The sequence below is a fragment of the Temnothorax longispinosus genome, chromosome 1, assembly GCF_030848805.1.
Source record: "Temnothorax longispinosus isolate EJ_2023e chromosome 1, Tlon_JGU_v1, whole genome shotgun sequence".
Lineage (NCBI taxonomy): Eukaryota > Metazoa > Arthropoda > Insecta > Hymenoptera > Formicidae > Temnothorax > Temnothorax longispinosus.
In genome coordinates this window covers 25,621,494-25,647,059 of record NC_092358.1, presented here as the reverse complement: position 1 = coordinate 25,647,059, position 25,566 = coordinate 25,621,494, and the positions used below count along the sequence as shown (strand labels likewise).

General features: G+C 37.9%; 2 protein-coding genes across 2 annotated transcripts; both read right to left on the bottom strand.

Moving 5' to 3' along the window:
- Positions 1-7,350: 7,350 nt before the first annotated feature.
- Positions 7,351-8,650, bottom strand: LOC139820597 (terpene synthase-like). Its single transcript, XM_071790983.1, has 3 exons — positions 8,378-8,650; positions 8,156-8,307; positions 7,351-7,916 (listed from the first exon to the last, which is right to left on the bottom strand). The coding sequence occupies exons 1-3, from the start codon at positions 8,441-8,443 to the stop codon at positions 7,886-7,888; spliced, it is 249 nt and encodes an 82-aa protein (XP_071647084.1). The 5' UTR covers positions 8,444-8,650; the 3' UTR covers positions 7,351-7,885.
- Positions 8,651-9,946: 1,296 nt separating this feature from the next.
- Positions 9,947-12,189, bottom strand: LOC139820591 (terpene synthase-like). The gene is made up of 3 exons (XM_071790970.1): positions 10,933-12,189; positions 10,711-10,862; positions 9,947-10,471 (listed from the first exon to the last, which is right to left on the bottom strand). Exons 1-3 carry the CDS (start codon positions 10,996-10,998, stop codon positions 10,441-10,443), a joined length of 249 nt encoding a protein of 82 aa, XP_071647071.1. The 5' UTR covers positions 10,999-12,189; the 3' UTR covers positions 9,947-10,440.
- Positions 12,190-25,566: the final 13,377 nt, after the last annotated feature.

Here is a 25,566-nt window from a genome sequence, read left to right as displayed (position 1 = left end):
TAAGGAAATCTGTACTTCCGTAATTTTTTCTCGTTTTCTATATAAAATCGGAGTTCCCCCGAATCATTAATGTATGTACTGCAATTCTGGAGAAGGATTTTTAATTCTGTCAAATTAATACGACGCTACGTGCCGACAAAAAATGCCGGCTAAAACAGACGGCTCCAGCATCCCCTTAAGGGGATCCTAAAGTGAAGGCTGAACTTCCTCGACGTCGATAATGTCAACATTTCTAATTCTGTTTTCTTGTCATATATCTATATCTGTCCTTGTCTAACGAGAGGAATCTGTCTTTGTTCGATTACTGCGCCATCTTTTGCCACACGCAATATTGCTTATCCTGTCAACCTGAATGTGCTTTTGCACATATAAAAGTTATATAAAGTAATCTTTTTTTCTGGGTTTTCAATCTTAGATCTAATTGCACGATATTGTTCTTAAATGTTGTCCCTATAGGTCATGCCGGTCTAATTTTGTGGATATTTATCGTGGAATTTTTGTACAAAGCAAATATATTGTCGTCACGTATACCAAAAATTAACAAAAATATTAATTTTTTTTCGTTTTTGATATAAATTTGACCACCATGACCTAGATTTTGATGCGTACTTTAATTCTAGACAAGAATTTTGCATTTCTATAAAGTCAATTAAAAGATTAGTGCTAAGAAAAAAAGCCGGTATTACAGACGGCTTTAGGATCCCCTTAAGATATTTATTAGCGTACGGACATCGACAGTTAGCGTATGGACATCCATACGTGCCGTTTATGTAGACATGAGACACAATTTTGTTGTCAAAGTCATCCAAGTCCTTTTTTGGTTAGCTTTTCGATATCTTTGGCGTATCCTATACAGCATGGAATATGCAAGAAATGTGCTATAAACAATCTATAAATATTTTAATATTCCACGTGTCATTCAGAATATTCTGTAGAAGTTCTATAAATATTCCATGAAATTTTGTCTATTCGGAATATGCATAGAATATTCTGCAAATATTCTAATAAATATAGTACATTTAAAAAATTTATAGAATGTTCTATAAATATTTTAACAAATATAGAATATTTGGAATATTTACGAAACATTTTGTTAATATTCTTAAACATTTATAGCATGTGCTATGAATATTCTGAAAAACTTTTCTAGAATTGCTATGAATATTTCAATAATAATCTGCGAACATTGCAATGAACATGAAATATTCAGAATATTAATGGAATATTTTTTACATATTAGTAGAATATTTTTAAAATAATCTATAAACATTTTAGGAAAAATATTAAAAACATTCTAATTATTCTAAGAATATTTAAAGAATATTTTGGAACATTATATAAATATTCTGGAAAGCATTATATATATATAATAAAAATTTTTTAGAAATTTTTCTGCAATATTTATAGAATATTTCGTGATTTTCTTGAAGTATCTACAATATGTTATGCATATTTCAAGCATTCACCCGACATTGAGAAATATTATATTATATATCCAATTCAAAATTTTATTACTTTTTTTAAACTGAATTTGTTTCTTAAGATGATTTTTGAAAAATTATATATTTGCGCTGGTTATGACATATGTAGACTATATATAACGCTTACATCAAATTAAGAAGTAGTCTACCACGTAAGGCAGTTGGCTCACGATGCAGAGGTCCCGAGTTCGAATCCCACGAAGGTAAATGTGTTTTTCAAATACGAGAAAATATTTATAATTATAGACTGCATCTTAAGAAACAAATTTAGTTAAAAAATAGTAATAAAATTTCAAAATAAATAATTTTTTTTATGTCGGGTGAATATTAAATGTATACAGAATATGCGATATCTCATTTTTAATGTTCAATGGTCCAATGGTCTTCCGTTAGTATCGACAAAATATGCTATATGTTATCTTTGCGTAGAAATAGTAGGATCGCGGGTTTCTATATATTATTTTTGAGTATCTGAATATCGGTTACAGTAGGTTTCATCTGTAATGTATTTTGGTCTCTGTTTTCGTCTGATTCATTTATTTCATTTCCTTTGTCATCTCTTTCATCGTCCTCGGTGTCGCTTTCTTTATCTGGAAGATCGTTTTCATGCTTTATCTCTTCGATTTTATCTTCCTGAACTTGTGAGTCGTTAGGTGACTCTTTTCGTCGAGCGTTATCTTTCGTCGTCTGGCTACGGGTTTGTATTCTATTATAACTAGGGGAATCGTGGATTAATGCCTTTTTCACAATTTCTATTTTCGGCGGTTTACTTAGTTCTTCCTGTGTGAATGGTATTGAGTCTGTATCTTTATCAGGTTGATCGTCAGGTAGTAAGTCTTCTATTTTTTCGTCGTCTGAGAGATATAAATTGAAATTTTCATCTTCTTTGTCTTCGTCGGATTCTTCTAACATTTCGGAAATTATGGCTGCGTCTTTCGGGTTGTTGGAATTTAGAAGTTTTTTACGATTAATTATTTTGCAATCTGCTTTTTCGAAATTTGCTGAATTTCTTGATAAAGCATCGGCATTTACGTTGGTCTTGCCTGCTTTATATACTACGTCGTATTCGTATTCCGCTAATTTCAATCTCCAACGGAGAATTCTCATGTTTAATTGCATCTTGTGAATACGTAAACAAATTTTTAATACTCACACAACTTTGAATATCTCTCGCAATTGCTTTGTGGATCCCTATCAAAGAAAAATTCTGGCATGTGAGTCTTGGAAGTGCAATATTCTTCGATGGTGTTCTTAGCAGCCTCGATACGATAGTAATTACTGTGCAAGAACAATAGATGCGACTGTTTTATGGTCCAGTCCTTTAAAATTTGTATATCGGAATCTTTCAATTCGGGATTTTTCTTCTTCTCTTCTCTCCAGCAATTATTAGCTAGTAGAAGGTTTTCAAACGATTCAATTTATATCATTAATATACGATAGAAAACGAACCGATTTGCTGCCGTATACAGAAGATGATAAGTTGTATGTCGGAAAATCCTGATAAGAAACGATAGATGTATCGATTCGGTTAAATCGTATAAATATCGACGAGATGTTTATCGTTTTAACTTTATACAAACATATACAAAGTAGAAGGTTTTCAAACGATTCAATTTATATCATTAATATACGATAGAAAACGAACCGATTTGCTGCCATAAAGAAGATGATAAGTTTGTATGTCAGAAAATCCTGATAAGAAACGATAGATGTATCGGTTCGGTTAAGTCATATAAATATCGATAAGATGTCTATCATTTTATTCTTATATATCCGTATTAATGCATACGGTAAAATTATTACCATAAATAACGATACATATTATATCGTGTATATACGATTGATTCAGACGGGCAATAATTGTACATATAGAAAACGATTCATAACTATAAAATTTGTATAGTTATTTTTCTTATTTGGACCTAAAACGATAGAAACCGATTTGATTCGATTAATGTTTTATCTGTCTTCTAAATATGCAACGATAGAAACCGATAAGATACGATTAAAAACGATACAGATATAGCCGTTTTTAATCGTTTTCTATCGGAGATGGTTACCAGGGTTGACAGATAAGATAATTTTCTTGGACTATGTTAACAGGGCGTCGGACTTGAGGATCGCGGAGGCGACATTTGTCGGCGCCATGTCCACGTTTTTTGCAAATCTGACATATCAAAATCTCAGTTCCCAAGCCGGTTTTATTATGTAACTGTTGGGAAAGTTGAGTCAGTTATCTGCAATTAGAGGCTATGTGTCCCTCTTTAGAACAGATCTGACAGGTTTCGTGAGATCGGGTAACAATTGATGGTTTATTTGATATACTACCCGGTCCCTGTCGTAAATCTGTCATCTCGCGTATCTCTCTTTCTATCCGTAACGCGTCGGCCACGGTGGCTTGGACGTCTAGATTTCTCATTACTCTTTGCTCTATTGCCGGCTTTAATCCCCTAATAAAGCATTTGCATCTTTTTCTAAAGATACATTTAATATTCTGCCCGGGAAAGGCATTTCTCGAATTTTATGTGCCTCTAATATTTGTTTTCCTAATACTTTACTCGATTTGCGTATGTAACAATGTCTTCTTCGTTTTTTTGGTATATGCAACTTAACTCACCTTGTAATTGGTAAATATTTTTAGCAGTGCCATAAACTTGTTCTAAATATTTTGTTAACGAGGCTACTGTTGCGAAATCTTGATCTTGTATCGTACGGCGAGCTTCACCTACAATTCGGGTTCTGATTATTTTACTGAATTGCGGTTCTGCCTCGTTGGGCAGCATGGCTTTCGCTTCTTCGCATCCCTCGATAAAATATGCGGAATATTTTTTCCGTCAAAGAAAGGAACTGCCTCTACCGCGTATTTTAGTGTAGCAAAAGGGTTAGCGTGTGCCATTGTTTCCGAGATGCTTATAAAGGAATTATACTCGACTTGACGTGCAGGTTGAATCGTTTTTATTCGAGGAATCGTCGGAATAGCAAAGAGTGAAATCGGACGTATCGGTTATGTTTTGTTTGTTCTCTGCATTATCGCCAACGTTTGGGGGAAAAATTTGTCTAAGTGCTGTTTTAATGTTAGGAAAAGAAGTGGATGTGTATGGTGTAGAACTACCGGGTTTAATTTTGCCTTGATTCTCTATGGCTTGTTTATAGAGATCATCAAATTGATCTTTATCAGATTTTGACCTCGTATTCATCATCACTCTCGAAAAATCGCACTTTTCATCCCGGACGAGCCCCCAAAATTTAAGGTTTGTTACGTCAGAACCCTAAAATTTAGGTATATTGGTTCGACGGATAGTGAAGGAAAGGCTATCCAAAGGAGGGGGTATGGGAAGACGTAACGGGATTCTATGGTATCACGCTAGAAAGGCGCGTGCTTCGAGTCGAATGCACTTTTCAGGAAAACTTTAGTCGTGGGTAGATGTTTATATAAAGTATGTATACATATCGAGGAACTATTGTGGTTCTAGATATATTATTTTAATGATGTTCTAAGTTCTAATCTAAACAAATCGCTTCGTAAACGATTTCTACGCTAGAAGTAGAGAGCGCGGGGGAAGGTGATCGAGGGTCGAGAATCTCGATCGATGATGTAGAGATAGCGGGAGAGGATGTTCGGTAATATTGATCTTCGGGATATTCATACGGGAGCGGGGAATAGGGGTCGATTTCCCGCCTATCCTGTGGCGAATTTCCCCAAAAATCGTCATTGTCTATGAGCAATTTTTAATTAGCGGCTATTCATTGGCGAGTACGTTATCATCTTGCCCTTTGACGGTCCCTTTCAGAGGCTTAACTTTATCAATCGCCGCGAGGCGTGGGTCTTAGGTCAAATCTGCATTTCACGGAAAAGCGTGAGATCAGCCCGCCCGTGACCCGAGAGGTCACCCAGATCCTTATGGCGTTTTTAATTTATTGCGCCCTTTGCCACAAAATTTCGAGTTAATTGAAATTTCGTGCTTCATTTCGTGGAATTAAATGGAACGCGACAAACAAGTCTATAATTTGCCTATTTTATTAGGCTCGAGTCTTCTGGAAGGTTTCGTCATTTACTATTTAAGGACGTTCTCCGGTCCTTAAAAATGCCAAAACTGAAAAAAATAAAATTTAAAATTTTTTTTGAAACTTTGAGGCTCAGAATCTTTATTTTTTGTCCCGGAAGAGGTACTAAAATTTATACCACGCATAAAGCACACCTAAATTAACGTATATTCACAGTTTCAAGTAAATCCTAAGAAAATCAATTTTCTCTAGTAACCCTCCGTAAAGAGCACATTTGTAAAAAAATGTCTTTAATTTACTTGAATTTGATTTACGGCTGCAAGTCAATCCGGCTCGACGCGGTGGTTTGATAGTTTAAATTGAGCAATTCGAAAAGAAAGAATTCCGCTCTTACCTCCACATTGTGGACGCGATTACATAGTTGGACCAATCTTTTGGTGCCCAACGTATTTACGGTTACTGAAAGCTTCAAAGCATCGTTGAAATTTACCGTTGCTGCTAAATGAAATACGATCGATACGGATTGTATTAATATATTTTGGTCTTTTACCGAGATGCCCAGCTCCGGTTCCGGAGCCAGACTCGTAGGAACCGTGTTCGAGTCCACTTGATCACAGGAATTTTTATATTCCAAACTGCACCCCCCCCCGCACGAATGGGGCTCGTGCGGAGAAACTGGGTTATCTTTCGGAAAATACATTAAATTTGAAATTGGTCGTCAAGCTTGGGGAGCTTGGGAGTTTTTTCAGGTAGTATATAGTGATTGCTTCTTTCCTCAGTTTAACAAGACAAGCGTGTGTCTAGATTAGCAATGTCGCATCTGCTTTACCATATTATGTCGCAAGTAATATGCAGAAGCAAGAAAGCTTGTAAATCATTTATTGTTTTTTTGACTTCTTCAGCTTTTATTTTTTGCAAGGGCATGTCCGCTTGCGATGGCGTTGCTAGGTATTTCATGATTGCTTCTTCTCTTTCTCGCTCTTCAGAAGACGCGCTTGCAACTGGTTCGAAGACTTTTTTCAGATGGTCTGCAAATACTCTTTTGTCCTTATTGATTCTTGCCTATTCGCCGTTTTTTTGTTCTATGGGCGGAATTGTTTGTTGGGGGGGTTCTTTTGATCTTTCTGCTAAGTTTCCACAACGAGTAGTCTGTAGCTCCTGTGGGGGTTGGATTGATAAGAAACTCTTTGATTGATTTGTCCTGTTTGTTCAATTTTTTTGTAAAATATTATGTTTTACTTTTTGTCGTGCGCACTTGATTTTAACATAAATAAATACAATATGCAGAAAGCAAATGTAACTATTATATTATCTACATGCGTTTAAATTTATAAAATTAACAACGCACATACACACACATAAAGTCGATGATGCTTTACAATAAAATGTAATTTACAAAATGCACACGTTGTAGACGATGCTTATTATGTCATTGATTTGACGCAGTTTATCAGGTGATATCCTTAGCCAATGGTTAAACGCCACCGTTAATTTTGTGCATCTATTATTTTCCACAGTTTGAATGTATTCGAACGGCTCCAAAAGTTCCTATGAATTGAACGGAGAATTAAAATATAAATTAAAAGAAGAAAAGGGAGAATGGTATAGGACTGACCTTATCCTGCTCCGGGTCACCGCTTGGCGAACAATAGAATGGTATGACTTCCCTTGAGTCCGTCATGTTGCGTGATGTCTCTTCTCTGATTGACAAAAACAAAATAACTAAATGTATATGCCAGTCTACGGGCTTATATTGGATTTATTATAATTTGTAATTATAAATTACAAATTATAATAAATAGTTTATGTTCAGGCTGGGTGGCAGTGTGGTCTTGTGGTAAAGCGCCAGACTCGCAACCTCGAGGAACCGGGTTCGAGTCCACTTGATCACAGGAATTTTTATATTCCAAACTGCACCCCCCCGCACGAATGGGGCTCGTGCGGAGAAACTGGGTTATCTTTCGGAGGAGACATTAAATTTGAAATTGGTTGTCAAGCTTGGGGAGCTTGGTAGTTTTTTCAGGTAGTATAGTGATTGCTTCTTTCCTCAGTTTAACAAGACGAGCGTGTGTCTAGATTAGCAATGTCGCATTTGCTTTACCATATTATGTCGCAAGTAATATGCAGAAGCAAGAAAGCTTGTAAATCATTTATTGTTTTTTTGACTTCTTCAGCTTTTATTTTTTGCAAGGGCATGTCTGCTTGCGAAGGCGTTGCTAGGTATTTCATGATTGTTTCTTCTCTTTCTCGCTCTTCAGAAGACGCGCTTGCAACTGGTTCGAAGACTTTTTTCAGATGGTCTGCAAATACTCTTTTGTCCTTATTGATTCTTGCCTATTCGCCGTTTTTTTGTTCTATGGGCGGAATTGTTTGTTGGGGGGGTTCTTTTGATCTTTCTGCTAAGTTTCCACAACGAGTAGTCTGTAGCTCCTGTGGGGGTTGGATTGATAAGAAACTCTTTGATTGATTTGTCCTGTTTGTTCAATTTTTTTGTAAAATATTATGTTTTACTTTTTGTCGTGCGCACTTGATTTTAACATAAATAAATACAATATGCAGAAAGCAAATGTAACTATTATATTATCTACATGCGTTTGAATTTATAAAATTAACAACGCACATACACACACATAAAAGTCGATGATGCTTTACAATAAAATGTAACTTACAAAATGCACACGTTGTAGACGATGCTTATTATGTCATTGATTTGACGCAGTTTATCAGGTGATATCCTTAGCCAATGGTTAAACGCCACCGTTAATTTTGTGCATCTATTATTTTCCACAGTTTGAATGTATTCGAACGGCTCCAAAAGTTCCTATATGAATTGAACGGAGAATTAAAATATAAAATTAAAAGAAGAAAAGGGAGAATGGTATAGGACTGACCTTATCCTGCTCCGGGTCACCGCTTGGCGAACAATAGAATGGTATGACTTCCCTTGAGTCCGTCATGTTGCGTGATGTCTCTTCTCTGATTGACAAAAACAAAATAACTAAATGTATATGCCAGTCTACGGGCTTATATTGGATTTATTATAATTTGTAATTATAAATTACAAATTATAATAAATAGTTTATGTTCAGGCTGGGTGGCAGTGTGGTCTTGTGGTAAAGCGCCAGACTCGTAACCTCGAGGAACCGGGTTCGAGTCCACTTGATCACAGGAATTTTATATTCCAAACTGCACCCCCCGCACGAATGGGGCTCGTGCGGAGAAACTGGGTTATCTTTCGGAGGAGACATTAAATTTGAAATTGGTTGTCACGCTTGGGGAGCTTGGGAGTTTTCAGGTAGTATAGGTGATTGCTTCTTTCCTCAGTTTAACAAGACAAGCGTGTGTCTAGATTAGCAATGTCGCATCTGCTTTACCATATTATGTTTCAAGTAATATGCAGAAGCAAGAAAGCTTGTAAATCATTTATTGTTTTTTTTTACTTCTTCAGTTTTTTTTTTTGCAAGGGCATGTCCGCTTGCGAAGGCGTTGCTAGGTATTTCATGATGGTTTTCTTCTCTTTCTCGTGCTCTTCAGAAGACGCGCTTGCAAGCCTGGTTCGAAGACCTTTTTTTCAGATGGTCTGCAAATACTCTTTTGTCCTTATGGATTCTTGCCTATTCGCCGTTTTTTTGTCTATGGACGGAATTGTTTTGTTGGGGGGTTTCTTTGATCTTTCTGCTAAGTTTCCACAACGAGTAGTCTGTAGCTCCTGTGGGGGTTGGATTGATAAGAAACTCTTGAGTGATTGTCATGTTTGTTCAATTTTTTTGTAAAATATATGTTTACTTTTGTCGTGCGCACTGATTTTAACATAAATAAATACAATATGCAGAAAGCAAATGTAACTATTATATTATCTACAGCGTTTAATTTATAAAATTAACCACGCACACTACACACATAAAAGTCGATGATGCTTTACAATAAAAGGTAACTTACAAAATGCACACCGTTGTAGACGATGCTTATTATGTCATTGATTTGACGCAGTTTATCAGGTGATATCCTTAGCCAAGGTGTTAAAACGCCACCGTAATTTTGTGCACTATTATTGCCACAGTTTGAATGTAGTCGAACGGCTCCAAACAAGTTCCTATATGAATTGAACGGAGAATTAAAAATATAAAATTAAAAGAAGAAAAGGGAGGTGAATGGTATATAGGGACTGACCTTATCCTGCTCCGGGTCACCGCTTGGCGAACAATGTAGAATGGTATGATCTTCCCTTGAGTCCGTCATGTTGCGTGATGTTCTCCTTCTATGATTGACAAAAACAAAATAACATAAATGTATATGCCAGTCTACGGGCTTATATTGGATTTATTATAATTTGTAATTATAAATTACAAATTATAATAAATAGTTATGTTCAGGCTGGGTGGCAGTGTGTTTGTGGTAAAGCGCCAGACTCGTAACCTCGAGGAACCGGGTTCGAGTCCACTTGATCACAGGAATTTATATTCCAAACTGCACCCCCCCGCACGAATGGGGCTCGTGCGGAGAAACTGGGTTATCTTTCGGAGGAGACATTAAATTTGAAATTGGTTGTCAAGCTTGGGGAGCTTGGGAGTTTTTTCAGGTAGTATAGTGATTGCTTCTTTCCTCAGTTTAACAAGACAAGCGTGTGGTCTAGATTAGCAATGTCGCATCTGCTTTACCATATTATGTTTCAAGTAATATGCAGAAGCAAGAAAGCTTGTAAATCATTTATTGTTTTTTTACTTCTTCAGTTTTTTTTTTGCAAGGGCATGTCCGCTTGCGAAGGCGTTGCTAGGTATTTCCATGATTGTTTCTTCTCTTTCTCGCTCTTCAGAAGACGCGCTTGCAACTGGTTCGAAGACTTTTTTCAGATGGTCTGCAAATACTCTTTTGTCCTTATTGATTCTTGCCTATTCGCCGTTTTTTTGTTCTATGGGCGGAATTGTTTGTTGGGGGGGTTCTTTTGATCTTTCTGCTAAGTTTCCACAACGAGTAGTCTGTAGCTCCTGTGGGGGTTGGATTGATAAGAAACTCTTTGATTGATTTGTCCTGTTTGTTCAATTTTTTTGTAAAATATTATGTTTTACTTTTTGTCGTGCGCACTTGATTTTAACATAAATAAATACAATATGCAGAAAGCAAATGTAACTATTATATTATCTACATGCGTTTAAATTTATAAAATTAACAACGCACATACACACACATAAAAGTCGATGATGCTTTACAATAAAATGTAACTTACAAAATGCACACGTTGTAGACGATGCTTATTATGTCATTGATTTGACGCAGTTTATCAGGTGATATCCTTAGCCAATGGTTAAACGCCACCGTTAATTTTGTGCATCTATTATTTTCCACAGTTTGAATGTATTCGAACGGCTCCAAAAGTTCCTATATGAATTGAACGGAGAATTAAAATATAAAATTAAAAGAAGAAAAGGGAGAATGGTATAGGACTGACCTTATCCTGCTCCGGGTCACCGCTTGGCGAACAATAGAATGGTATGACTTCCCTTGAGTCCGTCATGTTGCGTGATGTCTCTTCTCTGATTGACAAAAACAAAATAACTAAATGTATATGCCAGTCTACGGGCTTATATTGGATTTATTATAATTTGTAATTATAAATTACAAATTATAATAAATAGTTTATGTTCAGGCTGGGTGGCAGTGTGGTCTTGTGGTAAAGCGCCAGACTCGTAACCTCGAGGAACCGGGTTCGAGTCCACTTGATCACAGGAATTTTTATATTCCAAACTGCACCCCCCCGCACAAATGGGGCTCGTGCGGAGAAACTGGGCTATCTTTCGGAGGAGACATTAAATTTGAAATTGGTCGTCAAGCTTGGGAGTTTTTTCAGGTAGTATAGTGATTGCTTCTTTCCTCAGTTTAACAAGACAAGCGTGTGTCTTGATTAGCAATGTCGCATCTGCTTTACCATGTGGCGTCACACTTCTAAATACCATTAAAATACCATAAGCATTTGTTTGGTGGTTGTGTACTGACGTTTGGTAGTCCATTCTTGTTGATTGTTAGTCAAAACTGTAATTAATAATACGAAAAAGACATACGCGTGTGAAATTAGTCCGGTCGGACTAATTTAGGAAACTTGATAGATTTTATAACAATATCGATTTAATTATTATAATAATTGCAAATATGTATATGCCCGTGTATATACAAAGAATGTAAAATATTTTACAACAAACCTATTTTTATAGAAATATAAAAATTTATAATAAAATTGTATGATCACATTATTATCAGCTATATAAATTGATAACAAATTTATATCAGTTGTACCTGAATTTTTTAAATGTTGTTGGCATGCACAAAACAAGGTGTAATCTGTTAAATTTTTGTCTATATTATTCATTTCTCATTTATTTTATATTTTTGTAACTAAATATTGTTTAATTATATTAAGCAATAAGGTTACATATTGATGAGGTATGATGTCGGCAAAAGTCTTGTTAGCTTGTAAATCATTTATTGTTTTTTTGACTTCTTCAGCTTTTATTTTTTGCAAGGGCATTTCCGCTTGCGATGGCGTTGCTAGGTATTTCATGATTGTTTCTTCTCTTTTTCGCTCTTCAGAAGACGCGTTTGCAATTGGTTCGAAGACTTTTTTGAGATGGTCTACAAATACTCTAGTTTTGTTCTTATTGGTTCTTGCCTATTCGCCGTTTTTTTGTTCTATGGGCGGAATTGTTTGTTGGGGGGGTTCTTTTGATCTTTCTGCTAAGTTTCCACAACGAGTAGTCTGCAGCTTCTGTGGGGGTTGGATTGATAAGAAACTCTTCGATTGATTTGTCCTGTTCGTTCTTTATAGGTTCCTTTAGTTGTTTTATCACCTTGTTTAATTTCGTCTTGCAATGTGTTGACCTGGTTTTTGGCCATTCTTTTCTGATTCTTCTTTTCTCAGCTAATTTATCCTTTATGGTTGTTGAGCAACTTATTACTCTTTCAGAATTTTGGCTAATAGGAGTCGAATTTTAGGGTGTATTTTGAATCGTATTAGTAAGTTTGTCAACTGCCTACTTTTCCACTCGGCCAATGGCAACTATTATTTTTCATACCACGACAGTACTTGTGGGATGATTTGGTCCGATAGTTCCAATTTATTTTGTCGTTTATCTGGAGGACGACAGCGAATATTGGGATAGCCGTAAACTGAGAGAGAAAGATTATCATGATCACGAAGGCGTACAGCTGGGATAATCGTGTAAACTAGAAAGGGAATCTGAGAAAGAAAGATTATCGTGATCACGATGGCTGGGATAATCGTGTTAATTTCATAGTGAAATTTCTGTACGGTTAGTAGATGCAGAGAATATTGCGAGGGTAGTCAGGATAGATTCAGGGGAGAACAACAATTAGATAGACGATGTGATTGTACACGAAAAAGCGCACGAAAAAGCACATATACGCGCTGCGAAATCGCGATATTGAAAATTAAAAATAAATGGTGATTTTTTCTGCAAAAAATAAGTAAGAAATTTAAAATAAACAAATTTCTTTCGTATAAAGCTTTGTTTTGTGCGAAAAAATTATAAAATTTCTATATAAGATATTTATAACAAAGTAAATGTTCCTCTGTTAAATATATGTGTCGTGCAAATGCGTCCTCTTGCCAATGTCTTATCTCGTCATATCTCGTATGTTCTCCCTTTATTCGTTTGTGTAAATCTCGTGAAATGGTAATTGGTGGTAATACAATATGCGTACAAGGGGTGTCTTCCGATAAGTATAAAATAAATGTATCTCGATAGAATTGACAGAACGAAGAAAGTGTAAAACATGATTTTTTTGTTATTTGTCACATAGACTGTAATGATAGATGATATAATGATTAAGAAGAAAATATCTCTTTTAATTTTTCAACATGCTATTAAAAAGTAAAACGGCGTTCCATATATACATACATTTAACATTAGTAAATTTTTGATCGCAATTTACTTTAATTATCTCAGTTTTAAAACGCTAAATATTTCACGAGACAACTACCTTAATACGAACAATATAAATGATTTAATAAAATAAATACCTTATAAAAAAAAAGTATGTTCTCGTTCTAAATGTCTTTGACTACACATACTTCACTTCGAAGACTTCACTGAAGACTAGACTGAAGACTGAACTGCTCCTGCCAGCGGGCAATAGCTGAGCGCGCTGGGCGTTAGGGAGTGGGTGGGGGGAGCGTCGCGTCGCGAACGCGTTGCTAGGTATTTCATGATTGCTTCTTCTCTTTCTCGCTCTTCAGAAAACGCGTTTGCAATTGGTTCGAAAACTTTTTTGAGATGGATTACAAATACTCTAGTTTTGTTCTTATTGGTTCTTGCCGGCCATTCGCCGTTTTATTGTTTTATGGGTGGAATTGTTTGTTGGGGGGTATTTCATCAAATTCAGATGAAACTTTACTTAAATAAGTTGCATACAGTTTTTTGAGCTTCTGACATAATTCAGTAGTCTCCTTTGCGTTTTTGCGACACAAGTTAAATCAATTTGTCTTTGATTTACTTCGGTCTATCTTTCGGAAGAGACATTAAATTTGAAATTGGTCGTCAAGCTTGGGGAGCTTGGGAGTTTTTTTTAGGTAGTATAGTGATTGGGGTACATAAAATTGGTGCTGTATATTGTACTATTCCTACTATTCCAAATGAATATTCAAGTTGCTTGAAAATATCTTTTTGCTTCAATTACACAATGTGAAGGATCATTCACAGCTAGGAAACAAAAGTATATTTTGTAATCTAATAAATGAAATTAAGGATCTAGAAAGTAATGGTTTAGTTGTAAACGTTAATAGTAGGCAATATAAAATATATTTTGCGTTAGCAGGTATTGTAGGAGATAACTTAGGGCTCCATACAATTTTTGGTTTCTCCAAAAGTTTTAATTCATTATATTCGTATAGAGCTTGTTCAGCTGATAAAATCACTCTTAAAAATGATAAACGTAATATTTGGCGAGCGATTAGTACCAGATACTAAATTCCTCTTACATAAATATTTTTTGCCAGAAATTACATCCGCGGTTTATCATGCTTATTGTCCACATTGTACGAAATATTTAGGTATTCAAGAGTCTATCCGAAATTTAAACAATTGTGAGTGTGGATTTCATCTGAAAGAAGCAACATTTTCCTTTGTTGAGTTCAATTTAAAAGATCAATTTAAAAAGTTACTATCAAATAAATTCGTAATAAAGCATCTTAACTATAGATTTACAAGAAAAAAAAAGAATGATGAAGCGTTAGAAGATATTTTTGATGGTAAAAAGTATAAAGAAAATAAATGTTTTTTTGAGATGGTCTACAAATACTCTAGTTTTGTTCTTATTGGTTCTTGCCTATTCGCCGTTTTTTTGTTCTATGGGCGGAATTGTTTGTTGGGGGGGTCTTTTGATCTTTCTGCTAAGTTTCCACAACGAGTAGTCTGTAGCTTCTGTGGGGGTTGGATTGGTAAGAAACTCTTCGATTGATTTGTCCTGTTCGTTCTTTATAGGTTCCTTTAGTTGTTTTATCACCTTGTTTAATTTCGTCTTGCAATGTGTTGACCTGGTTTTTGGCCATTCTTTTCTGATTCTTCTTTTCTCAGTTAATTTATCCTTTATGGTTGTTGAGCAACTTATTACTCTTTCAGAATCTTGGCTAATAGGAGTCGAATCTCAGGCCGGGTGCATTTTGAATCGTATTAGTAAGTTTGTCAACTGCCTTATATATATCCTCGTATGTTTTGAGAGAAATATTACAGGTTATTTCATCGTTTATATGCTATTTCACATTTTGATTTATCATTTCCGTTGTCCAACGTTACATTGACCATCATTGACTAGCTATTTATAAAGTAATAACGAGTATCTCAACGTGCAAATTATTATATTATTGCTGATGGTTGTAAAAGATCTATTACTTGAGAACAGTCGGTAGTGATTCCATCTTTCGGAGGAGACATTAAATTTGAAATTGGTCGTCAAGCTTGGGGAGCTTGGGAGTTTTTTCAGGTAGTATAGTGATTGCTTCTTTCCTCAGTTTAACAAGACAAGCGTGTGTCTAGATTAGCAATGTCGCATTTGCTTTACCATATTATGTCGCAAATAATATGCAGAAGCAAGAAAGCTTGTAAATCATTTATTGTTTTTTTGACTTCTTCAGCTTTTATTTTTTGCAAGGGCATGTCCGCTTGCGATGGCGTTGCTAGGTATTTCATGATTGTTTCTTCTCTTTCTCGCTCTTCAGAAGACGCGTTTGCAATTGGTTCGAAGACTTTTTGAGATGGTCTACAAATACTCTAGTTTTGTTCTTATTGGTTCTTGCCGGCCATTCGCCGTTTTCTTATTTTATGGGTGGAATTGTTTGTTGGGGGGTTTTTTTTATCTTTCTGGTAAGTTTCCACAACGAGTATAGTCTGTAGCTTTTGTGGGGGTTGGATTGATAAGAAACTCTTCGATTGATTTGTCCTGTTCGTTCTTTATAAGTTCCTTTAGTTGTTTTATCACCTTGCTTAATTTAAATTTGTCTTGCAAAATTAAATCAACGTAGATACTTACCCTTTATATGTATTTTTATTGTACTAATTTGAGAGATCATTGGATGTTACATCTTTCTGATCCCACACAGCACACTTTATCTGAGGGACGTCCTACAGATAAAGTGGGATATCTCAATAACCGGTGGATATCCAGTAGATATTTAATATCCGGTGGATATCCAGCGGATGCACAAATGTCCCTCAAAATATCCTGTGCTGTGTGGGATCTGGATCAGTGCCATCATGTTGTACAAGTTCTCTGCTCCTTGATTGTCACATAAAGGAGATCGTAAAATTTATCAGAGACAATTATCTGCGAGTTGCGTGAGAATTTTCGCGGTTTATTATTTCGCGATATAAAATGCGTGTGCATAAAATTACAATAAAATGTTCATTTACTTGTTACAAAGTATCTTTCGAAACTTCCGTGTAATTGTTTGTAAGCGCTAAGATACTGCCCACACAGAACAAAAAGCTCTAATAGACGTCTACTAGACGTCCATCATGGAGATTAAAAACCTCCACTAGACATCCATGTAACTTTTTATGGACGTCTACTAGACATCCATAGTTCCGCATTTCACACCTTTATTCGACCTCCATTAGACGTATTGATAGATGTATTTTAGAAGTCATATAGATCAACCATAGATGTTTCATGGAGCTTCGATGAATAATTAAAATATGTTAACTAAACGTTTTATAGATTCTTTATGGATATACACCTTGTTTATAAAGCTTACAACAAATTAGATAATATTTATAAGTTGTATCCAACAAATTATCAAAAATTGCTTCGCAGACCCGTGCTATATATGATACCAGAGGTATCACTTTAGATGATCTGCAGCAAAAAATTATCGCAGTCAGGCCTCTCACAGGCTCGTCTCTTATATAGCGCGTGATGTTTTTTTATTACGAGAAAGTACTGGCGCGTGGTAGCCGCGTCGTGTCGTTAACGTCTATTAAATATCCACCAAAGCTTCATTTAATGTCTCTAGTTAACGTCTATTAGATATCCACCAGAGCTCCATTAAACGTCTACGATTAATCTATATAACGTAATACTTCCAAAAATTGTATAAAACTCAATCATTTTAAATTATCTAAAAATTTGAATTTACTTATAAAACTTAAATATTGATCTGTGATCAATATTTGTATATAAATCAATATTTGATATTTGTATCAATATCAAATATTGATTTTATAAATATCAATATTTGTATATAAACCTGTAGAAACTTGTGTAAAAAGCCTTGTGTACGACGCTAGAAATCGGTCCAAGTCCTCGATTCAAGTTCTCGAATAGAAGTAGTTGTACTTTGATGATTTTAGATAGCGTTATAGTCGAAAAATGTGGGGTCGAGAGCTGAGTATGAGCCTGGGCCTGTGGAATATATATATATATATATATATATATATATATATACATATATATATATATAATTCTCTTTTCTTTATTTATCAAAGATTTATGAAAGTTATATACATTTCCGTTGTCCAACGTTACATTGACCATCATTGACTAGCTATTTATAAAGTAATAACGTTGGCAACATGGAATTGAATCGATAACTTGTACAGAGAAATAGGACAGGATGCTTTTTTCTGTACGAGATTTCTATTCGAGAAATTCATCCGAGTTGTCTGTGTACACGATTCGAGTTCTAATAACTTTTTCTCGGGCCGATTTCTAGTATCGTGTACACAAGGCTTAAGCGGCAGATTGTGACGGCTAAAATGTCAAGTAAATAGTTAATTATCGACGCGGTGATTATAAGAATTTGACAGTTTGTGAGAAGTGACGTAGGATAGTTGGCGCTAGCAGCGATTAAAAGAGGAGCATGATTATATAATATTTTGAGGCTTGAGGTGGTAAGTCGCGAAGTAGCCAGCATGAGAATAACAAGTATTAGAGAGTAAGAGAGTAAGGAGGAAGCCAGCGCGAGAATGGCACGTACTATTAGAAGCGAATATGGTATTTGATTTTCTGACAACAGAGAGAACTGTGAAATTGTGTATATTTATTGAAATTGTGTATTTATTGAAAAACTGAGTATTTATTGAAGCGGCGTATTGATTGGAAACGAATATTACCAGAGAAATTGTATTTGACATTTTGGTTTTGAATATATATATATATATATATATATATATATATATGTATATCTATCCTGACAATAAAGTATTCTTATTAAAGCTGTTTTATACTAAACGTTTACACTTGTCTCATTTATATTATCTTTATTTTCTTTTCTCTTTATTCTTATATTTTTCTTTTGCAGCTGCTTTTAATGTATAAATGTTTTATATCCTTAATTTGTTACTATTTTTTTCAGTATCGACGTAATTCAGTATCGACGCTTTAGGGGACGTCGTCCCAGAGCGTCTAATAAATGACGATTCTGATTCTGATTCTGATTCTCTCGCGATGAAGAGATCGATTAGAATTAAGCGGTGCCGCGCGGTGCGCGCAAACGTTTAAACCGATTACACATGGAATGCGCGGAATTTCGCGTGCGAGCTTTAATTAGATCGTCGGCGGCGAGGCGATCGTTGATTGGAAAACGCACGGAAATCGCGCGATTTGCGCGCTCGTCGAGCGCGAGCGCGGAGGCATTCGCGTTGCGAAGCGCGTTTCTCAACGAGAAACCTTCTCCGCGATCCGTGAAATTGCGCTCGCTGTCAGAGGCTTGATTAATACCGCGGGTGAGTACCGAAGACACCGCGGGTTAACCGAGTCGCGTAACCGTAGACATCCAACTCGCGATCTCGAGCGGTCCGCAACCACCCTCGCAACGTTTGTCTTGTATAAGTGAAATGTCAGGAACTTCGCTCGCATTCTCAGCTATTCACGCAATGTCGAGGACGAACATTGCTATCTCTTAAAGAATGAAGACCAATAAATGATTAATTAATCATGTAGAACGTTTCGTTTCGAAGCTCGATTCTTTTTCGCGTCATATATAATATTCTTTGCGAAAAATTGCTCGAAGCGTTTGGTGGAGATCGGCCGCGTGCCGTAGGTCGCGATGATGCAAAACAGCATCACAACGCGCATCATTAGAGAGCAAACATCAAATTGTCGATTGACGATTATCCGCGGACGTGCGACAATCACATTCGCGGCACGATTTCCGGGCGGTACAACGACACACTGATTGCGGTATTGCGTCAAGTGCGGGCCGGATATCGGGGGGAGGGCGAGGGTAATCTCGCCCGGTCTCGCTGTAAAACAATTAGCCCGCTCGTCCGATATGCGCATCGTCGCGTTAAGCGCGGTCTGCACGGAGTCGACGATCTCTGCCGGCTCCGCCGGTGGCGAATACAATGCGACGCACAATCCCGACGTGTTCGGCCGCCGCGCAAAGTCGCGCGGTCGATTCGACGGCGTTCGGCGCCACGCCGGTAGTACGTCGTCGACGGAATTACGCGCGTGTCGCGTCGCTGCATACGTAATCGGGCGTTGCGTCGCGTCGCGTTACCCCTTAGCCCTAATGCATATTCGCTCATCATCGATTCTGCGATTTTCATCGGGCGCCGCGCCACTTGACAAGCAAACCTTTTTCCTCCGTTAGAAACAACGGGGTAAAAGACACACGCGGGGAGATCGTCTGATCAAATTTCGAAATACACGGCTTCTTGACGTTTATTGTATCTTTCTCTCTTTTGCCAAAATTGTAATAATCTGTATATATGTGCATGGAATGTCGAGACGTCGGAAGAAAGTTGATATGTTACATAAAGTTCAATATCCGAGTTACTTGTTTTATGAACGGGCTTTTGATTTTTTAAACTGTTCTTCTTGCAAAGGAAAGATATTTTTTAAATTAAGGAAAAAATCCGTTAACAGCCAGAACTGCATCTTGGTTGCCTAATAATATTATTAGAATGAATCTTACGTGCAATTCTTCGTCTTAGCAAGCTTCGCGTCGTTACTTTCGGACTTAAAACGCAATCTCAACCATAGCTAGAACAGCACAATCATATAATTAAATTGCTAATCAATTTAATCACAATAACACAATCGTTAAATATATTTTTTATAAACGTGCGGGATATACAATCGCAATGATTTCGACCAACAATTTTAATTAGTATTCGCAAAGCCGATCAAGGGTGCGGCCGAGCGGAGAATTAATATTTTTCATTGCACAACAATTTAATAAATTAAAACGACAACTAGATTCGCACAGATAAAACAACGATCTAATACATACATTGACACAACAAATCTCCGCCCATTCGGATAGCATCCGTTCCCACAACCTGGTGTGTTTCAATCAGCCGCGTGCGTCCGGAGCAACATTATCAATCTGAACGCGAAACGCGCGTAAATAAAGTCCGGCGAAAACGTCAGCGGGACAACCGGCCGCGGAAGTACAGCATGTTGCAAAACTGCGTTTTACAAATTTGCGCCCCTCCCGTTGTCGACAGGCTCTCCCGGGTCCCGGGGGACCGGAGAACCGGAAGCGGCGAGCAATGGCGAAGAGGCGCGCCGGTAGTGGCATTATTGCGCAATTAACGAGGGGCAAAACGTGCTATGACGAGGGGGTGGAACTCGCGAAAACTGGCCAATAATTATAACACGACTTCGCGGAGCGGTTATTGTCCCAATTCGACGGACAGAGGGAACGGGGCAACAGGCACGAGATGGAAGAGGGGTCGGACGGGGAGGGAAGGGCAGTATCGCGCTTTGTGGATAATGGCTGCGCTTGAGAGGTCATGTGAGCCTGACGTTCCAGCATGTCAACAGCAACTATGCATCATCGGATGTCTGCCGCACGTAAACGCCTGTCTCCTCTCTCCCTTCGCGCGCCACCCTCCCGTCCACCCCCTTTCGGCGCCCCCCTCTCCTGGATCGTTTCTGCTCTGACTCGACGGCCCTTCCGTCGACCGCCGATCCTACCCCTCCACCGTCACGACCCCTGGGTCAGATATACGGGCTCGTTCATTATAATAAGCAGCGACGGTCAAATGAACCTTCGTTAACCATGAAATATCGATTTCGCCTCGTCCGAGTGCAAAGATCGAGTCACGGTGAGCCATGATCGTCGCGCTGTTCATCATGGCGCGCCAATTCCCCGTTCATGTAGGCAAGGGGCTCGATTATTTTTCCGCGCTCTCACTTCATCAATTGAACGTCAATAATCCTCGGGACCGTTTAATGTCTTCGTCTTCTCCTCGCCGCGGCAATTTTATGTCGACGTGAACGCCGGGACGCGTAAATCCCGGGCGCAGCCCATGCGTCACGCGGAAATGGACACCCCGGGTCGGGTGGCGAGCCGTAGATCGACCCCCGGGTTGCACTTGACACTACATCGTCGTCGTAATAACAATTCATTTTCGGCAGCGGCATGATTTCCCCGGGAACGTGACCGCACTACATACGTTGCTCAAGGGCGAGCGGTAACAGTGGCGCAGGACAGACGGCGGCGGTCCGAGGGACGGCGGGGGGACAGGGGGGGTATTAACGTGCGGTTACTCGTGTACCGCGCTGCGAAATTACTTTAAATTATGGAGAACGGCCGAGAGAGAAAAGAGATTGGGAAGTATGGCACGTTTCTCGCTGGCCGGCTGCATTCCCCCTCTATCCTCAGCAGAAAGAGGCGGAATTGGAGAGAAAAAAAAAGAAACGTTAATGCTCTTTCCCTCTTATACTTCTTCTCCCATTTTAGTTCTTCTCTTTCGCCTCTGCTGCGAGGTACTCTATATCCCGCTACACACTCGTCGTTTTCAGCCGTTTTCTTCTTTCCTCCCTATAAAGTCTCTCACTCCCGCGTTACCCCGTCCTTCCATTTTCATCACCCTTGCATCTTTGACCTCGGTGTCTTTTTCTTTCTCTTTCCACTCCTGAGCCGTGCTCCTTGTTTTTCTGCTTCTTAAAGCTTTACTTCTTACCCACGCGCTTGTACTCTTTTTTTATCCTTCATTCTTGGTTACTGCCTGAGTCTGTATTTTCATACTCGTTTTGTCTCTTTAATTCAATTTTTTTCCATTTTAATTTTTATTTATCGTTACTAGAGCAGAATTTCGCTAATATTGGTATTCATGGTTAACATAGCTTTGTAAAAAAAGAATATTAAAAAGCACAATAAATTATTAGCAATTATGTCTCCGCATTTATGACAATCGAATATGTAAGACGTTATCAGTCTTATAACTTATAACGTAGTTTATAGACAATTTATTAAATGTGCCTTATATTTTTGATAAATGCTGCATAAAAAAGAACATGTATCTATTTTACTTATTTTTCGTAATATTTATAACCTTTTTAAAAAAAAATAGTGATTTCCGCAAGAAGAATGTTGAGGTGATTATTTATTATTTATTATTTATTATTTATTATTAGGTCTAAATTGAAAACATTATTTGTTTCCATTATCTTTTATTATTCCGAGATCTACCAATGTCAAGTTTTTTGCATTAAATATTTTTTCAATTGCATTTCAATATTTTCTATGATCGTGATGGGTTTAAAAATGTTTAATTTTTTAAAACATTATATTTCCTCTTTCTATCTCGCACAATTTTCTGATTTCGACATTTTTGTTAAAAAACATTTTTTACATTTTTAAAATTATGAAATGTTAACCAAAACTTATTATTCATTTAAATATTCTTTTTACGGAAATCAACACCATTTATGTAGTTGCATGCACAATTATTTTATATTTATGATTGAATATATTGAAACAGTTTTGTACATATAGTCGTACGCGTGTGCCACTTCCGCGCGAAGTACAACCCCCAACTCGGCTGCATATCTCCACGCCAGGAATTGGAGTGGATGGCGAACGTGGGTACAATAGTTCGCATTGTATTGGATCTAGCCGAGTGATAGGCCCCTTTCCCGATCTCCTCCTGCCTCTCCCTGCCTTTCCCCCTGCCTGGGAGTCTCACCATCCTCAACCCCTTCGTACCCACCCTCCTATCGTATCTCATTTTCTGAAGGCCCGGCGCGAGCGTGTATTGTACCGCTCGCTATGCCCAAATCTCGCTATCTATCGCCATTGCGGCCAACTGCGTCGCCTCTGCCGTTTTGTGCCCTTTCAGCCGTGCTTTGGTTTAAGTGCACCGCGGATCCGAACGATGCGCGAATGCATTCCTCGAGGGTGGACGATTCCTATCGCGCTTTGTCGATACTTTGTATAACAAATGCCCTCGACAATCGATATCATTGCAAAATCTTAAATTGTAAATTGACAAGTTGAATTTTTTTCATAAAATATTATTAAATTAACGAAAGAATAGTATATTGCTATACTTACTACTACACTTACTAGGATAATAGGTGTCTTGATAAATTATTCACAATTCTGTTTTCTAAAATTGTTTTTATAAGTTCAAGGAAGAGAAGTAGCTCTTGATTTGAAAAACTGCACTATCAAAAGCCGAGGTTTTATTTTGTTATCGTATGTAGATAATAATTTTCAAAGTCTCACGAGTGTCGCGGAGTATGTCTAAAAAGTATGAGGTAAATACCGATGAGGCACCTGAGAGGAATAATCGTTTGGACTGATTAACGTCGCGAACAACACGTCAAGCGTGTGCGGCGCACGAATCCAGACCATTGTGAATATCTGAATATCCGCGAGGCACGCGAATTCCCATATCTGATTGCGCGCAGATAGACTCGGATCTCATTTCCTGAGTACATTCAAGTATTTCATATATGTACGCGCGTGCTCGAGGCGAATGCGTTTACGCTTTGCGACGTGATATTTTGTTATATTACAACCGGTGCCTCGTAACGATCACTTTTCCAATGTAAACACTTTTGTCGCGGTAAAACGATCGTCGAGTTTGCAATAAGTCAATTATTGAGTTTAAACAAGATGTAAATTTGCAGAGAAGTTGTAATCAGCCTTCGAAGGGAGTGTAAAGTAGACGACTTTTTGTACCGCACGCAAGTCCGCATTGCAGCTTCAGAGATATTCCTTCCCGAGCGAAAATAATTGTGGATTTTACCTTCCTAAAATCGGCGAATATGTGCGCAGCGAAAATTCGTCGCTTAAACGAGACGGTAATCCGGCGTAAGAGTAAGCGGCGAGCAGTACGCTTTTGAAAATTCGTTCCATCAACGCTAATTTATCGTTGCCCTCAACCCCTGGCGAGCCCCTTCCCCGCCGAAATACGCAGATTTCAGTAGTCGAACCCGCGTGTATGTCACGGTGATCCCAATAACGGCATGCGCGCAGATAATTTGCTGCATTATAGTATCGTACACTGTATACAGGATGGTTTCATATAATTAGGCACACGATTGGCCGTGGCAAACACGCGATTATGGATTATTCGTTCGGTGTGCAACGACACGCAAATACGAATATTCCAAATTACGAAACGGAAACGCGGGCACAACCCTCTTTTAGCATATAGCTTTTATGCGACTGCAGAGGTAGCTGTATACAAATAAAAAATTACAGTTTACTTATTTAGGCTATATATGTCGGTGATTATAACTATCTATACTTTCTCCAATTATAATTATAACTTAAATATTATTATCACCGGAATTATTCAGCACGATATAAAATTCTAGAAGGATGTTCATTTACGCTTAGAACTGTCTTTATAAATCTGTCCATCCCGATTGAATCTATCGACTAGGTATCGAAGCAGAGACTGCTACCGACTCGACGACACAACGGCCAACGAAATTTCACAAAGAGAGAGAGAAAGAGAGAGGGAGAGAGAGAGAGAGAGAGAGAGAGAGAGAGAGAGAGAGAGAGAGAGAGAGAGAGAGAGAGAGAGAGAGAGAGAGAGAGAGAGAGAGAGAGAGAGAGAGAGAGAGAGAGAGAGAGAGAGAGAGAGAGAGAGAGAAAGTTCCCTGAAAAATGGAATTACCGCGAAACCGTGTTCTCGTCGGGAAGAGGATAGGGAATTAAACGGCCTTCGAACGCGGGCCAAATAATTGATGCACGTCAATTAGATTTGTCAGGCCAATCGTCGTAATTAAATCAACAGGAACGCGAGGCATGAACACGTACATATACTGTCGACGGTTACATACGCGTACGCGTGCACACCCCCCACGCGCGTGTACATATACGTATCTTCGCGTACGACTATCTGTATCTAGGGACCGTAATAGGAGAGTCCACGGCGTAAAATTTAAATTTCTCCGTCACCGGACATCGATAATCGCGTTGATTCGTCGAAACCGCCGACAATTCATGCCGCACTTTTCCGGTAACGGTTAACTATTCCGGTGATTCCGGTTAAGTGACGCAGCCATTATCAATTATGATCAATTATCGCTCACTGAATGCATTTAGAATAGGTGACGAATGAGAGTCGAACAATTTTCCTTTTTCGAAATCAATCTACTTCTGCTAAAAAAATTTCGTGAGGGATGAGAATTTCATCTACGCAGGGTCGTCAAAAACTCATAACGCGTGACATGGTGAAGCTCAGCTAAATCCGTCTGAAAAATCATGGCTTAGATCAGAATTTTTGTATCGTATCATATCAAACTACGAAGGCCTTGCTGTAAAATGGAGCTGTCAAAAGAGGGAAAATAACGGAAATTGATGCTGGTAATTTAATATGAA

Coding starts and splice junctions, on each gene's coding strand:
- LOC139820591 (XM_071790970.1), bottom strand. CDS start 10,998: ATGACGGACTCAAGGGAAGTCATACCATTCTATTGTTCGCCAAGCGGT. Junction 10,863..10,932: donor GTGACCCGGAGCAGGATAAG/GTCAGTCCTATA, acceptor CAATTCATATAG/GAACTTTTGGAGCCGTTCGA. Junction 10,472..10,710: donor GTCTACAACGTGTGCATTTT/GTAAGTTACATT, acceptor CAACCCCCACAG/GAGCTACAGACTACTCGTTG.
- LOC139820597 (XM_071790983.1), bottom strand. CDS start 8,443: ATGACGGACTCAAGGGAAGTCATACCATTCTATTGTTCGCCAAGCGGT. Junction 8,308..8,377: donor GTGACCCGGAGCAGGATAAG/GTCAGTCCTATA, acceptor CAATTCATATAG/GAACTTTTGGAGCCGTTCGA. Junction 7,917..8,155: donor GTCTACAACGTGTGCATTTT/GTAAGTTACATT, acceptor CAACCCCCACAG/GAGCTACAGACTACTCGTTG.